Genomic DNA, 14,522 nt, shown 5'->3' with positions numbered 1-14,522 from the left:
GCTATAGCCTCCTGGTACCTCACAAGAGGGGACCCTAATAGTGGAGTAGTGGAGAGGGGCTGGGATCTGCAAAGGGAGGTTTTCAGCTGTGCCTGGGGCTGGGAACTGACCAGAAGGGGGTGCTGCTGTCTCTGGGTCAAGCCTCCCAAACTGAACGCCCCATTCCACAAGACCTCTCTCTGACCTGGGCAGAAGGCCCCTCCCCATCCAAACTCTTCCCAGGCCTAAAATGTCACCCCCTGTGCATTCTTCTTTTGGGGCCAGGTGCTGTAATACCACGAAGTGACCTTGCCTCCAAAAAGAATGAGTTGAGCCAAAACTGTTCCTTGGCCCTTCTGTAAAGGATTGGGCATTCTCAGGGCCCTGAAGAACAAAAATCCTGCTGGCCTCTGGTATCCACTGGAAGTTTTATTTCTTTAGGGTTTTATCCCAACCAGTTGTTTAAAAACCAAGTAACACAGACCTGGAGGGTAGGGATTGGGAACTGCACCTCCCTCCTCCTCACCATGGACGGCAGTGGGAAAGAGGGAGGGGACAGGAGAGGTGGCTAAAGCAAGACAGCAGCAGCAGTAATGGGGGCAGCTACACCACAGAGCCAGCTCCCTCCTCTCCTAGGCCCTGGCTAGAGCCCCTATGGCTTGGGTTAGAGGGGTGGGTAGAACCCACCCCAGGCCCTCTCCATCCCTCCTCAGAGAGCCTCCTTGGGGGCTCAACCCATTTCTTCCAGCAGGAGACTGAGGCACACAGAGAGGAGGAAGTGGGAGAGGAGGATGCTGGAGAGGCAGGGAGGTGGCACAAATAAGGTGAGAGGTGTGGGCGAGGCTCCAGCTTGAAGGCCCTTGGACCCTCCACCTCCATGCCCATCCCTGGGAAGGGTGAGGAAGCTACATCATCACGCAGCATTTGGGGAGACGAGGTGGGGTTTAAGGCTGAGAGGCCCCGAGGCAGGTGGGGGCGAGGGCCTCAGTCGAAGCCGTGCCAGTCACTGTGCTCTGAGTCGTATTCTAGCTCAGCACCCACGCACTTGACACCATCTAGCAGCATGGGTGTGCCGTGGTGTCGGTCTGCAAGGCAGGTGACAAGTCAGTATGCCAGGCTGGCCCCTGGCCCCACCTACTCCAAGGGGACTCCTCTACCTTCCCTCCTGGCTCTGCTAGGGGATGGGGAGAAAGGCACCCACCAAGGAGGTTGGGGATGGGCCGGGACAAGGATCCCTTTTTCAGACTCAAGGAGGGTGGAAACTCTTTGCAGCCAAGTTGGTGCCTCCCTCCTCTAGCCAGACCCGGGCCTCGAGCTCTCACCCATGACGCGTGCCTGCACCATCACGCGCACGCAGGTGCCGGTGCCACCTTCGCAGGCTAGCAGCATCTCCTCCTTGAGGACGCCCTCCTTGTGCGCTGAGTACTCACACTTGATGCTGTAACCTGCCCGGGCGATCAGCACCTCTGCGGCCTCCCGCCCCCACCCGCCAGCACTCACTGGTCCCCACCCACCACCAAGACCTCCAGAGGAGCAAGGATGGCCCAGGACCCTACCCCCAGGGCTGGGCGCACAGGCCTCAGGAACTTCCCATTCTTCATTGAGCTCTACATGCCTCTGCCTGCAGGCCAGAGGTCAAACTCAGGCTTCCAAGAGGTGGGATTCCCCAAAAAGGCAGGCAGGGAGAGAGGGTGATGGGGAGGGGAAAGGAGGGCAGGGCAGGGCTTGAGCAGATCTGGTGGCAAGAGGCCTGAGGGGGCTTGCTCAATCCACTTAAGGGTGAGGTCATTAGGCGGAGGTAGGGGGAAATGAAACTGAAGCTGGGGCTTCGGTACATGGTGAAACTGATACCCTAGCCTTTGGGAGAAGGGGGGTGCACTGAAGCTGGCAGGGTATAGAGAAGCAGCCCCAAGCCCAAGCCCAGGTCTGGCGGGTGCTGGGAGGTAGCTGCCCAGAGTCCCTGAGGTTCCAGTAGCTTTTTCCTGAGGTACAGGCAGAGGGAGGGCTAGAGGCCCAGAGCCAGTTCCTCAGTGGCTCCCATCGTCCCGTTATGGTAACTATCAGGCGATGAGCAGACATAGGCCAACTGTGTGAGCCCATGGACTTCTGTCCAGGGAGTGAGGCCTGGGGCATGGGACCTGCCAAGGTGCCACACTGCAAGACCATAAAGAGGCATCATGTCCGCTGATTGCTGAGCTGCCCATCAGCCCTAGATGGGGGAAGGAAGTACCCCATGCTCTCACTCCCACTCACACCCAGGCCCTGCTGGAGGAGGGCAGGCTTCCAGCATGCCAAGCAGGGTACGCACCTTCTGGGATGGGCATGACGCTGAGGAGCTTGAGGTGCAGGCTGGGGACAGGTGCCTCTCGGACCTCCTTGCTCAGCCTGCGCACTGGGGGCAGAGTGAAGGTAATCTCATACCTGTGCAGGATCTTCAGGAAGCCAACCTGCAGCAGGAGGGGTGGGGGAAGGAGGCACCTTCACTTATAGTCTCCCCCAGGGCCCACCCAGGTTGTGCCACTGATGATCCTGTGGGGCCCTACACTTGCTTCCTTGACAATCCCAGGGGAGCCTGACTCCCTCCATCACTCTAGTTGGTCCACACCCCTGGCCGGGTAGCTCCAGGCCCTTTCTCCAAGGACCCCATCCCTACAGCTTGGCCCACACACTCCTCAGCATGTCTCATGAGCCCTGAAGTTCCTTGGTGGCCATTTTATAGATGATGAAATGGAAGCTAGGAAATGACTGGCTGAAGGCCACAGTGTGGTCAGGGTATAGTCCTCCCTGGACCTCTTGGCTACTGCTGGCACACGTGGCACACAGCAAAGCACCAGCCATTGCCCACATGGGAGGCTCAAAGCCCCACGACAGAGGCCATCCACCTGCTCCCACCACTACCAGCATGTGGCCAGAGCCAATAGCCCAGGGACTTTGGTCCTCTAGTCATGGTGGGGCCACCAGGCAACACAGATAGCACAAGATGGAGGATGGGATAGAATTAGAAAAACAGACACTAGACCAGCTGTGTCAGTCCAAAGCTGGCCCACAAGACTGGCACCAGCCATGGAACCTGGGCTCCGGCCCACCCTGCTGGCACATGAACATGGATTCCTGCCTGCCCACTCAAAGGCTCACTGTGTCCAACAGCCCTGATTCACAGCCCGAGCAATTTCTGTTGTTCATACACAGAGCTTGGCCATCCTTGGAAACTCCAGTCATGTGAAGGGTCACAGGCCAGGGTGGCTGTTGGGCAGGTAGGCTAACTGGAGTGCCAGTCCAGGAGGTGCAGGGGTGCATGCTGTATCCACAGCTCACATGGGCACACACTCTCCTGTTCAGTTTCAGGAAATGGATGGCCCTGTCCTTTGGGGGAGCAATTAGCCTTTCAATGAGATCAGATGATGTCACTGCATGATAAAGCTCAGTCCCTGTGGCCCCCACACTCTGCTGGTAGAGGGCACACCTCTCAAGAGGGCTTTCTGGCTGTACCTGCCAATGGTGACCCTGTGATCCAGCTGTATCATTTGCAGAATTTTCCAGGGGAAATACTCAGAGATGTGCAAAAAAAAAAATACTCATCACTGCCCTATTTATAACAGTACAAAACCGTAACACCAGGAATAGGGAACCAGCTAAATCAATGATACATATAGTGGAATACCAGGCAGTTGTAAAATCTCGTGGAAACCACCAGGAGATGGTTCACAACAGAAGCAAGCAAAACACAGTGCGTACACTGTGATACCAATTTTTCATTTTTGGAAACAAAGCTAAAAAAGAAACTGGAATAACACACATCAAAATATTAACCGTAGTTATTTCTGGATAGTATGATTGCGGGTACTTTTAAATTTCTTTATAGTTTTCTCTATCTTCCAGATTTTCTCTAATTACATGAATGGATTTTGCAATGGGAGGCAGGGAGCTATTTTTGAAAGTTTGGGTTAATTATGTTTATTCCCTTGGGGAAGTTGTCAGCTCTTGGAGGAAGAGCAAGGGTTTTAGAGTTGGGCAAACAGGTATGACTCTGGGCCCCTCCTCAGGGTGGTCTCAATAAACCAGACACCATCCCGCATCCTCACCGCCATGCCCTCCAGGGCTCAACTCTGGAGCCCTGATTTATTGTCCAACCTGAGGGCCTCAGTCCCTGTTTCCCTCCAATCCATCCCCTCCAGAGACTTCCTCCTGCCCCTCCAAAGTGGATGTGGGATCCAGCTGTGTGTGTCCCAGCAGTAGAGGAGCCAAGAGTGTATGAGCTGTGGCCACTCAGAGAGGAGGAGGAGGGGAAAAACATGGGGGTGATAAATACTGCTGCAAAGAGCCTAAATCACCCAGAGGTTAGGCAAAGAAAAGTAAATAAAGTCACACCTTGTTATCAGCATAATTAGCCTCACGCCTGAGTGACATACATACATCCTTCCATTTCCAACTCTTTGGGGTATAAATTGTCTCTACTTCAGAGAAGGGAAACTGAGGTGACCTGCCCAAGGTCAGAGTCAGAATAGCAGGCCTGGACCTGAACCCAGGCCTGTGATACCACAGCCTTGACACCTGCCTTCCAATTGCAATGGTTGGGGTGATGCCGATGATAACAACAGCTCCACTCCCATTCAGGTAACATCCTAAGTCAGTGGTCCCCAACCTTTTTGGCACCAGGGGCCGGTTTCGTGGAAGACAATTTTTCCACGGACCAGGGGGTGGGGGTGGGGTGGGTATGGTTTCGGGATGATTCAAGTGCATTACATTTATTGTGCACTTTATTTCTATTATTATTACACTGTAATGTATAATGAAATAATTATACAACTCACCATAATGCAGAATCAGTGGGAGCCCTGAGCTTGTTTTCACTTGCCACTTACTGATAGGGTTTTGATATGAGTCTGCAAGCAACTGATTTATTATGGTCTCTGTGCAGTCAAACCCCTCTGCTAATGATAATCTGTATTTGCAGCCGCTCCCCAGCACTAGCATCACCACCTCAGCTCCACCTCAGATCATCAGGCATTAGATTCTCATAAGGAGCGTGCAACCTAGATCCCTCGTATGCGCAGTTCACAGTAGGGTTCCCACTCCTATGAGAATCTAATGCCGCCACATCTGACAGGAGGTGGAGCTTAGGAGGTAATGCGAGCAATGGGGAGTAGCTGTAAATACAGATGAAGCTTCGCTCACTCGCCTGCTGCTCACCTCCTGCTGTGCGGCCTGGTTCCTAACAGGCCACGGACCAGTAATGGTCCGTGGCCTGAGGGTTGTGGACCCCTGTCCTAAGTGCACTCATCTTATCACAGTCTCACACTTCCCATTTTACAGATGGGGAAACCAAAGCCCAGGGAAGGACAAAGATGTGCCTATGGAGCCAACTTAGAGGAAATGGAACAGGCTCAGGAAGCCAGGCAGGGCCAGGGAGAAGACAGAGGGAATAAGGCTGATGATGGCGGGGGTGGTGGGGGAGATGCACACATACCTTGACCAGAAAGCTGCTGTCGCTCTCTTGGGTGACCATGACCACAGAGTCATGCAGCTTCTCATCAAAGTGGACGTGGCTCTGGGAGCCTTCTGCATCATGGCCTGTCGCAAAGCGGATACTCCGGACTCTGGGCTTATTGCCTACGAAGAGAGTGGGAGAGGGCTACTGGGGCTGTTGCCTTCACCTATCCCAGTAAACTACTCCACCGTGTCACCTCCCTGCCCTCTGCGACTGCCCTTCACGTAATCCAGCATCCACTGCTGGGTTAGGTCACATCCTACTGGACAGTGGCGATGATAAGGCTTGAGGCTCCCACCTGCCCCTACCTGCTCAGTCCTCCCACAGAAAATACTCATCCTGAGAGAGGGTTTGGGGAGGGATTCAGGGATTAGCTAATATGACCCTTCACTTAGAGGGAATGGGGCTGACAGGGAAGAGACAGTCCTCCCGACTCCAAACACCAAGCAGTGCAGGACTCAGCCCCAGTCCTCAGGATACCCTGCCCCATGCTCTCCTTCACAGTGCCAAGCTCCCCATCTCTGGGACCTCCTCTTCCAGGTCTGTCAGTACCTGAGGCCCCCTGCCTGCCCCTCCTGCTGACCCAACTTGAGAGAGGAGAAGGGCAGAGACAGGAATGGGCTCTATGGGACCTGCCTTGGAGTGGGAGAAACAAACAGGGTCAAAAACCACACTCAGCCCTCCTAGGAGGGGCCGCAGCTGCCTCTAAACCTCATCACTGATCACTGGCAGGTAAGAAGGAAGAACCCAGGGGAGCCTCCAGGACCCCTCCCAGAGACGCCTTTCCCTCCTCTGCTTAACCCCTCACATGGCCCGCGGCTGTCTCCAGCTGGGTCAGGTTCTCCAAGGCCAGGAAGTCAGGGAGTTAAGGCAGGCAGAGCAGTAGGAACTGGGATGAGGGCCTGCGCCGGGGGAGGCTAAGGCTGAAAGAGGCCCATCTTGCCAAGAGCATGACCCCAATCCTCTCTGACCCCCACAGCCCCTAGGGCTCCCAAGAGCCCTACCCAGAGTCCTTTTGGTGGGAAGGCCTGGGCCAGCCCTTGCCTGGGTTCTTGCACACTCAGTGGAGGGCCAGGGGGCCAGCCTGGCTTTTTCACATTCCCCGCTGAGCCCCCCAGACTTGACCCTCATATATCCTACCAGGCCTCTCTTGCCTAAAACCTTCTATGAGCACTTCTGGACTCTGAATGAAACCCAAATTCCTTTCCACAACCTGCTGTGGCCCTACCCACCTCAGCAGCCTCAGTGCTCACCCAAAGCCCCCTGTGCTCCCCAACCCCCACAGTGGAACAGGGAGGCTGGAACATGGGGCCATGAAGGCATACACCTCCAAAGACCAGCACACCATGGAGCCAGCAGGGGTCCCCAGGTTTGGCTTGGGTGTCCCCAGAACAAACACTGGTGTAATGTAATTAGTACCTCACATTCAGACAGACACACACACACACACTCACAGCCAACGCAGGCCCCACATGCAGCAATGCCCCTTCCCACCAGGGCCCGCTGGAAGATGCTACAAACCCCGCCAGACCAGGCAGGCACTCACCCTTGTTGGCTGCAGCCATGGACGCCCTCCCTGCCACAGAGTGAGACACGCAGCTCCTGCCAGACACCACCGGTCAAGCTCAGCAGCTTCCCATGCTCCAGGGACACCAGCAGAAGCCTGATGCATGGGGAGTGGGGAGGGCAGGGGTCAGGGTCACCAATGGGCCTGTGGCTAGGGGAGAGCAGAGAGTTCCCTTTAGGAAGGACCCAAACCCCTGCTGCTCTCAGTAGCCCAAGTGGTACCTGCACCCCCTAGCAGAGGGGGCTTCTGCCCCCCCACTCCTCCACCCACTCCCCACATTCACCAAGAGCCCTCACCCTTGCCTGACACACTACTGACCCAGGGCCTGGCCAGCATGTACTTAGCTGCAGCTTCTGGGTGCCAAAGCACCAGCACAAGCCTCTTGTGCCCAGCCCACCTGAGGCTGGTGGGAAGAGGCAACCAGCAAAGGAAGGGGACTTCACTGGCACTTTCCAAGGGTCAGCTGGTGCTGGTAACCCAAGGGTTGGCCCATCCCAGACACACAGGCTGTACCATCCTACATCCAGAGACCACAGTATTCACGTTGCACAAGTGGATCCAGGTCAGAGTTAACAGTATGCTTGGAGTGGGGCAAATATGGGGACTCACATAATAAAACATGTCCTCAGAGCTTTCCCTCCAAGTGATTGGTCAGGGCCATATACAGAACAGATACCCATGAAGGGGTTGCCGTCCATCGAAACCCACCATTCAGACTCTGGCTTGACTACAATCCGGCTGGCCTCCCAGCTCAGCTCCCCAAGGGCAGCCTCAGGGCAGAGACTGTGGGAGGCGCCTCCAGGAAGCCTGTGTGAGCAGCCAGGCCTCTGAAAGACTGGGCTGAGACCATCTCAGCATCAAAAAGAATAATAAGTGCAACTGATGGAAACAGATGGAATTACATAAAATCAGAGCATTCACAGAGATTACAAAAAATGGGAGAAAGCAAAACAAACAAACCCAAATCCTCATTTGTCACTACTGACAGTAGCAGTGCCCTAACTCTCTACTGAAAACTGGCAATATAGAGAACTAATTCAGCCTGTCTCTTGGCCTTTCCTATAACCAACTTGCCCTGGTGGTTAAAGGACAGCTCTTCTTTAACAAAGGAATGACCAACTGCTAAATAATTCTGCAACCCCCAAAACACAAATGCTAGGAGCAACACTAATCAGTGGGTGCTAAACCAGTAAGGCAAAGGTTGAAATGGATGCTCACATATGCACAAGTGCCACTGACAGATGACCTAGGGTTAAAGGGAATGAGTTTGCAATGGAGGGATGTGACATCAGCCAGTCTTGCATTAGTCAATCTCCTCTCAGAGTGGGACAACTGGACACACTGATGCCTACTGATGTGAGGCGGCACCAAGTCACAGCATTGCTAACAGGGCAGCCCCGCCCCAAATGTCTAACCTGCATCTAACAAGCCCCCAGAACTCCAACTTCAGCTTACCAAAAACACAGAGGCCAGCAGAATAAATTAAATGACTCCACGAGAAAGCAAGGAGACAAACCCAGAAGGCAGGATATTCTACAGGACAATTGACCTAATTTTTTTCCAAACTGTGAGAAGAAAAAGGAGGGAGGTTGTTCTAGATAGGGGATGGGCCAACTACAGCCTGTGGAGGCCGCCACTGTTTTTTGTAAAGTTTTACTGGCACACAACCGTGCTCATTTGTTTACGTGTTGTCTAAAATTGCTTCTGTTTTACTTATTTGTTTGTTTGTTTTGCCTTGCCATGCGGCTTGTGGGATCTTAGTTCCCAGACCAGGGATTGAACCTGGGCCTGGCAGTGAAAGTGCTGGGTCCTAACCACTGGACCGCCAGGGAATTCCCTAAAACTGCTTTTGCACTAAAGCAAAACTACTTTGAGTAGTTGCTACAGAGGCCACATAGCCTGCAAAGTCTATAATATTTACTATCTGGCCCTTCACAGAAAAAGTTTGCCAACCGCTGTTCTAAATTAACACACAAAGAGACCAAGAATGGGAAAACTGACCTCTTTTTTTCCACCACGTCAGTTTCAAGAAGAAAAATACATGGGGTAGGGGATTTCTAACTATCTATAAAAAGAGACATTTAGGGGATAATTGGGAAATGTGAATGAGTGGGACTGGATCTTAGATGACATTAAGAAATAAAAGCTGATCAGTTAGGTGCGATAATGGAATTGGATTACGTAGAGAAGTATGTCCATATTGGTCAGAGATACACACTAAAGTAGAGATAAGTGAACGACGTTGGCTAGTCCAGGGAATGAAGAGACTAGCCAACTTGGGGTGGCCTCAGAGTTGGGCCTGTGGAGGGCATGACCTCGAGGCCCCCCAGGTGCCGAGCTGCCCTGAGAGCAGGCCTCACCTCCCTCCCTACTTCCCAATGCAAGAGAAGTCCACCTAGGCCCAAGCCTGGCCTCAAGGGCAGGGCAAACAGCCTGGGTACCAGGAGCCCGCATTCGAGCCCTCAGGAGGTACAGGGAAAGGCAAGGCTTGGGTCTCAGGAATGCAGGAGCGGCCAGGGCAGAAACAGCCCCAGGTGAGTACTCTGGGGTCACTCCCAGAAGGGCAGCCCCTGAGCCCTGGAATGCTCAGCTGTCCCAGAGAGCCTGGCCCCTGGAGAGAGACCTGCCCTACCCTACCCACTCCAGCCACCCCCTGAAGCTGTGGACTCAGAGCATGTGAAACATGGCCAAGAGCAAGGGGCCAAGAGCAAGGGGACCCTCCTCCTACCTTGGGCAGAGGCTGCTCCAGCCACACCTCTGCAGCCAGGGGAAATGACAAGATGCCCCCATTTCCCAGGGCATTTCCTGGGAGGCCTGGATGAAACTCTTAAACAGTGGCTGGTAAGCAAAGGCTCCTGGGGCTCTTCATAAAACTCTCTTCACTTCATAAAACCCCAGTACATACAGGGTCCCGTCCCTGTCTTCCTCCCCAGTCCATTGCCTGTTGCCTGCCTGCCTGCTTTAACCCAGGCCATCCCCTCTGCCTGGAACAATCCTGTCCCCCACCCACACCCCAGCCTGGGTCTCAGCTCCAGAGGACATTTTTCAAGGTAGCACAACACCATCCCACCACCGCCCATCCCAGGATAGACCTGAAAATCTTCAAAAAGGATCCCCTTTCTCACTTCTGGGATCATTTGATATCTATGTCCCCCACCTTACAAGGGCGGTGACTGTGTTTTTGCCAAACGCTGTGTTCCCAGCACCAAGCAGCACCTGACAGGGAGCAGCTGTGTTTAGTTTATATTTGTTAAATGAATGAATGACCAAACTAAGTGGAGCCCAAGCATGGGCCTCAGCTGGGCCCTCTAGGCAGATGTGGCACCAGTGCCCAGAGGCTCTCAGAAGAGGAACGCCCCCACCTCACTCTTTAAGCCAACCCCTGCCCTGGAGGGCACTCCCTTCCCCCCATCTCAGAGTGGGGCCCCCCGATGGGCATCTTCTAGCCTGGCCACAATCAGCTGTTACCTGCCCCCTTAACCTTGAAATGGAAGGTCCACTGAGGGAAGGACCTGCGTCTCTTGCACTGCCCAGAGCTCAGGACAGAGCAAGCACTCAGGCACTGCCTTGTAACCCTTGGGCAATGAGAACGCAGAGCGAGGAGGCAAGTGACTTCAGGGGCCCAGAGAAGGCTGGAAAAAGCTCCTTTCCCAGCAGAAAGCCTCTCTAGTCGCTGTCCCCTGTGAGCCAGACTCTCGTCCATGCACAATTCTTCATCAGAATCGGGAGGAGATGGCATCGGGCCTCCTCTTGCGGCAGCTGTGTCCATAGGGAACCACTTGATCCCCTTGAAACCCCAGGCCTCCTCCTGTGCCAGCCAAGTCTTGATCGTGGCCCAAGTGGCACAGCCCCCAAGAGGCAGCAGGGACATGGTCAAGACCATGATTTAAATTCAGGCTTCATGGCAAAGTTACTCCGTGTCTCTGTGCCTCAGTTTCCTCATGTGCAACACAGAAATAAGCAGTGGCCTCTTCCTCAGTGGGTTTGGTGCAGCTGGTGCCTAAAGCTCTGTGACAGTGCTCCCCACTCCACCCCCACCTTTGCAGAACAAATCCCCCAAAGGACTGGTTTCTGAAGCAACAGCAATTTCAGCATCAAAGAGGCACTTCAGAAAAAAAAAAAAAAAAAAGAGGCACTTCAGGCCAATCCTGCAACAGTCAGGAATGGCCCTCAGGGTGGGCCACAGGGACTTCAGTCTTCTCAGAAAACAGCTCAAGGGACTTCCCTGGTGGTGCAATGGTTAAGAATCCACCTTTCAATGCAGGGGACATGGGTTCAAGCCCTGGTCCGGGAAGATCCCACATGCCGCAGAGCAACTAAGCCCCTGTGCGACAACTACTGAGCCTGCACTCTAGAGCCCGCGAGCCACAACTCCCGAAGCCCGTGCGCCTAAAGCCCGGGTTCCACAACAAGAGAAGCCACCGCGCTGAGAAGCCCGTGCACCTCAAGACTAGCCCCCACTCGCCACAACTAGAGAAAACCCACGCGCAGCAACGAAGACCCAACGCAGCCAAAAATAAATTATTAAAAAAAAAAAAAGAAAAACAGCTCAAGGGCTGAGGGGCCTCCCTCTCCCTTCCTTCATCCTGCCTTCCCCTCCCCACCAGGTCTCCAGGGATTGCCAGAGAGCAGACTGCTGGGAGCCCACTATGCCCTACAACCAGAAGGACTCATAAAGAAGATGTGAAGAATATACAGCCCACTCCAGCGAAAAAAAAGACACCCCCACCTTTAGATGGGCTGTCAACAGGTCAGGGGTGGTACCACAGAGAGTCACAGGATGGGGAGGGCTGGGAAGCTGGAACAAGGGCCTTTGGGGACTCCTTCAGCTCTCAGTTAATCTCAGGGAAACTAGCGGAACCTTCTCTCTGGGAAACAGAGCTCCCAGCTCAGATCCCTCTCAGCTTTAGAGAGAAAGGCTGCTTCGAGGTTATCCTACCCAGGGCAGGGCTCAGCCAGGCCCAGTGGCACCTCTGGCACAAGGAGCAGAACAGGGAAATGGCAGCTGGGCAAATGGACGGATGGACAGTTACACAGGAACCCAGAGTTCTCAGCCCCTTAGATTCCTGCCCTGCACACAGAGTGCTAGCTGCTACTCCAGGCTGTCCCACACTGGGGCCCAAGGCTGGAGGGAGGGTCAAAGACAGTCTGTCCATGGCAAAGTGAAGCTCCAGAACCTGCCACCCTCTTGCCCTATACCTCATAGCTGCATCCCCACAGCACCTCTCTGCAGTCCCCAAACCCCAGGCATCGTAGGACCAGCCCCAGCTTGTCCTCTGCTTTGTGGCTAGGAACATGCTTCTTGGGGCCTCGTTTCTCATTCATTCCTAATCTCCATTCTCAACCTGTTCAAGGACTTTGAGCCAGGAACTCTACAATCTTCCACCCTCCCCACCCCAGCCTAGGACTCAGTCCTGGCTTAAGCACTCAGTCCCGCAGAAGCCTCTCATCAAAGCTCAAGAATGTAAAAAGAGCACCCACAGAGGCCACACTAACCTGCTGACTCCAGGACCTGACATAGGACTGGGCCCACATACCTAGAACAAGGCCTGGAAAGGCAAGGCTGGAGGTCAGGAGTGGTTGTGACAGTTTTACATCAACTCAGACTGGATATGACTCCATTTCCTCCTCCCTCCAGCAGGCCAAAGTTGCAAGAATAAGTATGGGTGTTTTCTCTCTTGAAAACGGGTGGAGGGCTTTCCTGGTGGCCCAGTGGTTAAGAATCCGCCTGCCAATGCAGGGGACACGGGTTCGAGCCCTGGTCGGGGAAGATCCCACATGCCGCAGAGCAACTAAGCCAGCGCGCCACAACTACTGAGCCAGCGCTCTAGAGCCGGTGAGCCACAACTACTGAGCCCGCATGCCACAACTACTGAAGCCCACATGCCTAGAGCCGGTGCTCCGCAACAAGAGAAGCCACGTCAATGAGAAGCCCGCACACCGCAACGACAGAGTAGCCCCCACTCACCGCAACTAGAGAAAGTCCGCGCACAGCAACGAAGACCCAAGGCAACCATAAATAAATAAATAAATTGATTAAAAAAAAAAAAGAATGGGTGGAGCAGGGGTGAACTGAGGAAGGGACCCCCACCATCTCACACCCTCCTTTCTCCCCAAGAAGTGCTGCCCTCCTCTCCCCAGCATCTCCTCCCCACAACCTCTCAGGCCCCCAGCTAGAGGCTGCTCAGACCCCTCTAGCCTCCAGACTGCCTGCCCCACCCAGGTCCCAATTAGTAGAGGCCAGGCCAGGTCCAGCGGGTGACAGCTGCACAGCTGCAGGTGGAGCTTCTTCAGCTCCCTGAGCAGAGAAACGCCCTACCCACACTTCCCAAGGCGAAGATTCAAGATGAAAGGCAACCCAAGCCCACCCTTCTCAGTCCACCAGGGTTCCTGTTCACTAACAGGAACACTGGTCCAGAACCTAAACGAACCTTTCCTGCTCTGTGACAAAGGGGAGGTGGTGGCCAAGCTCCCAGAGACATCAGGGGCCTGGGTATAGGAATCTGTACCCTCTCCCGCCTCCATCCCCGTGTGTGTGGCGCCCCCATCCCCACCCCATCCTCATCTTCTAAGGGGACAGAGTCTGGACACCACCCCTCCATCACACTCCTCCCGGGCTGCGAGGCGTCGACTCTGTCCCTCATAACCCTGTGCCGTCCCCACCCTCATCTCTGCTGACGCTGTAGTCTCGGGAGCCCGTACTCCCCGACATCACGGCCCTCCCTGAAGATGTCGAGCCACGCGAGGTTCAGAGGCTACTCGTCCAAGGTCACACATTGAGGCGATGACAATGGGGGGCGGGGCGCGGAGTTGCTGACGGCGCTGACCCCATTAGGCCCCCACCCTCACTGTGTCACACGTGCCCCCGACAGCGCCCCGCGGAAAACACTCCAGCTCTACCACCTAACGGTCACCTGCGGCCCTGGGGCCTGACATCTCCCCAGCTCAGATGCCAGGGAGCCCTCCCCGTCCCGGGCCCGACAGCGGAACCCTCCAGCCCCAGCCGGATGGGGTCGCAGGCACCGACTACCCAGAACAGCGGCTCCGCTGGGAGGGGATCTCCGCGAGCGGGGCGGAACCGGGAGGTGGCGGAAGGAAGAGCAGTCTCACCGTGCGGGGAGCACCCCGAGGCCAGGACGGGCAGGGACGACCGAGGCAGCGGCGGCGGCAGCTGTGGCGGTGGCGGCAGCCGTGGCGGTGCCGGCAGCCGTGGCGGTAGCGGCAGCAGCAGGGTCTCAGCGCAGAACCCGAGGAGAGAACCCTACGCCGCTGCCGCCCGCCTCAAGGGCACACCCCCCGCCTCCGCCCATTGGTCGACCGAAGGGGTGGGGCGAGGGCACTTCGGACCACTAAGCGAGCCCCAAAGAACCGCCAACGGGCGTTGCGCCTCTGCGTCACCTGCAGGAGCCCCTGCGGCTGCGCCGTGCGAGCCCACGCTCCGGGGCCCGGCAAGTTCTCGCGATGAAGTCAGCCGGGGCGCTCTCTGTG

At 55.3% G+C, this 14,522-nt stretch overlaps 1 protein-coding gene across 3 annotated transcripts; it reads right to left on the bottom strand.

Annotated features, from left to right (window-relative positions):
* Positions 1–388: 388 nt before the first annotated feature.
* ADISSP (adipose secreted signaling protein) lies at positions 389–14,350 on the bottom strand. Of its 3 annotated transcripts, none has more exons than XM_007195858.3 (6): positions 14,145–14,350; positions 7,014–7,184; positions 5,447–5,589; positions 2,288–2,426; positions 1,302–1,424; positions 389–1,064 (listed from the first exon to the last, which is right to left on the bottom strand). In XM_007195858.3, exons 2-6 carry the CDS (start codon positions 7,030–7,032, stop codon positions 964–966), a joined length of 525 nt encoding a protein of 174 aa, XP_007195920.1. In that variant the 5' UTR covers positions 7,033–7,184; positions 14,145–14,350; the 3' UTR covers positions 389–963. The 3 variants fall into 3 exon arrangements, with proteins under 3 accessions (XP_007195920.1, XP_057385259.1, XP_007195919.1); XM_057529276.1 differs by having other exon boundaries at positions 7,014–7,178; XM_007195857.3 differs by having other exon boundaries at positions 7,014–7,130.
* Between the last annotated feature and the right edge of the window lie 172 nt (positions 14,351–14,522).

Source organism: Balaenoptera acutorostrata, chromosome 15, assembly GCF_949987535.1.
Source record: "Balaenoptera acutorostrata chromosome 15, mBalAcu1.1, whole genome shotgun sequence".
Classification (NCBI taxonomy): domain Eukaryota; kingdom Metazoa; phylum Chordata; class Mammalia; order Artiodactyla; family Balaenopteridae; genus Balaenoptera; species Balaenoptera acutorostrata.
The sequence above is the reverse complement of the archived record's forward strand: the minus strand, read 5'-3'. Positions and strand labels throughout refer to the sequence as shown.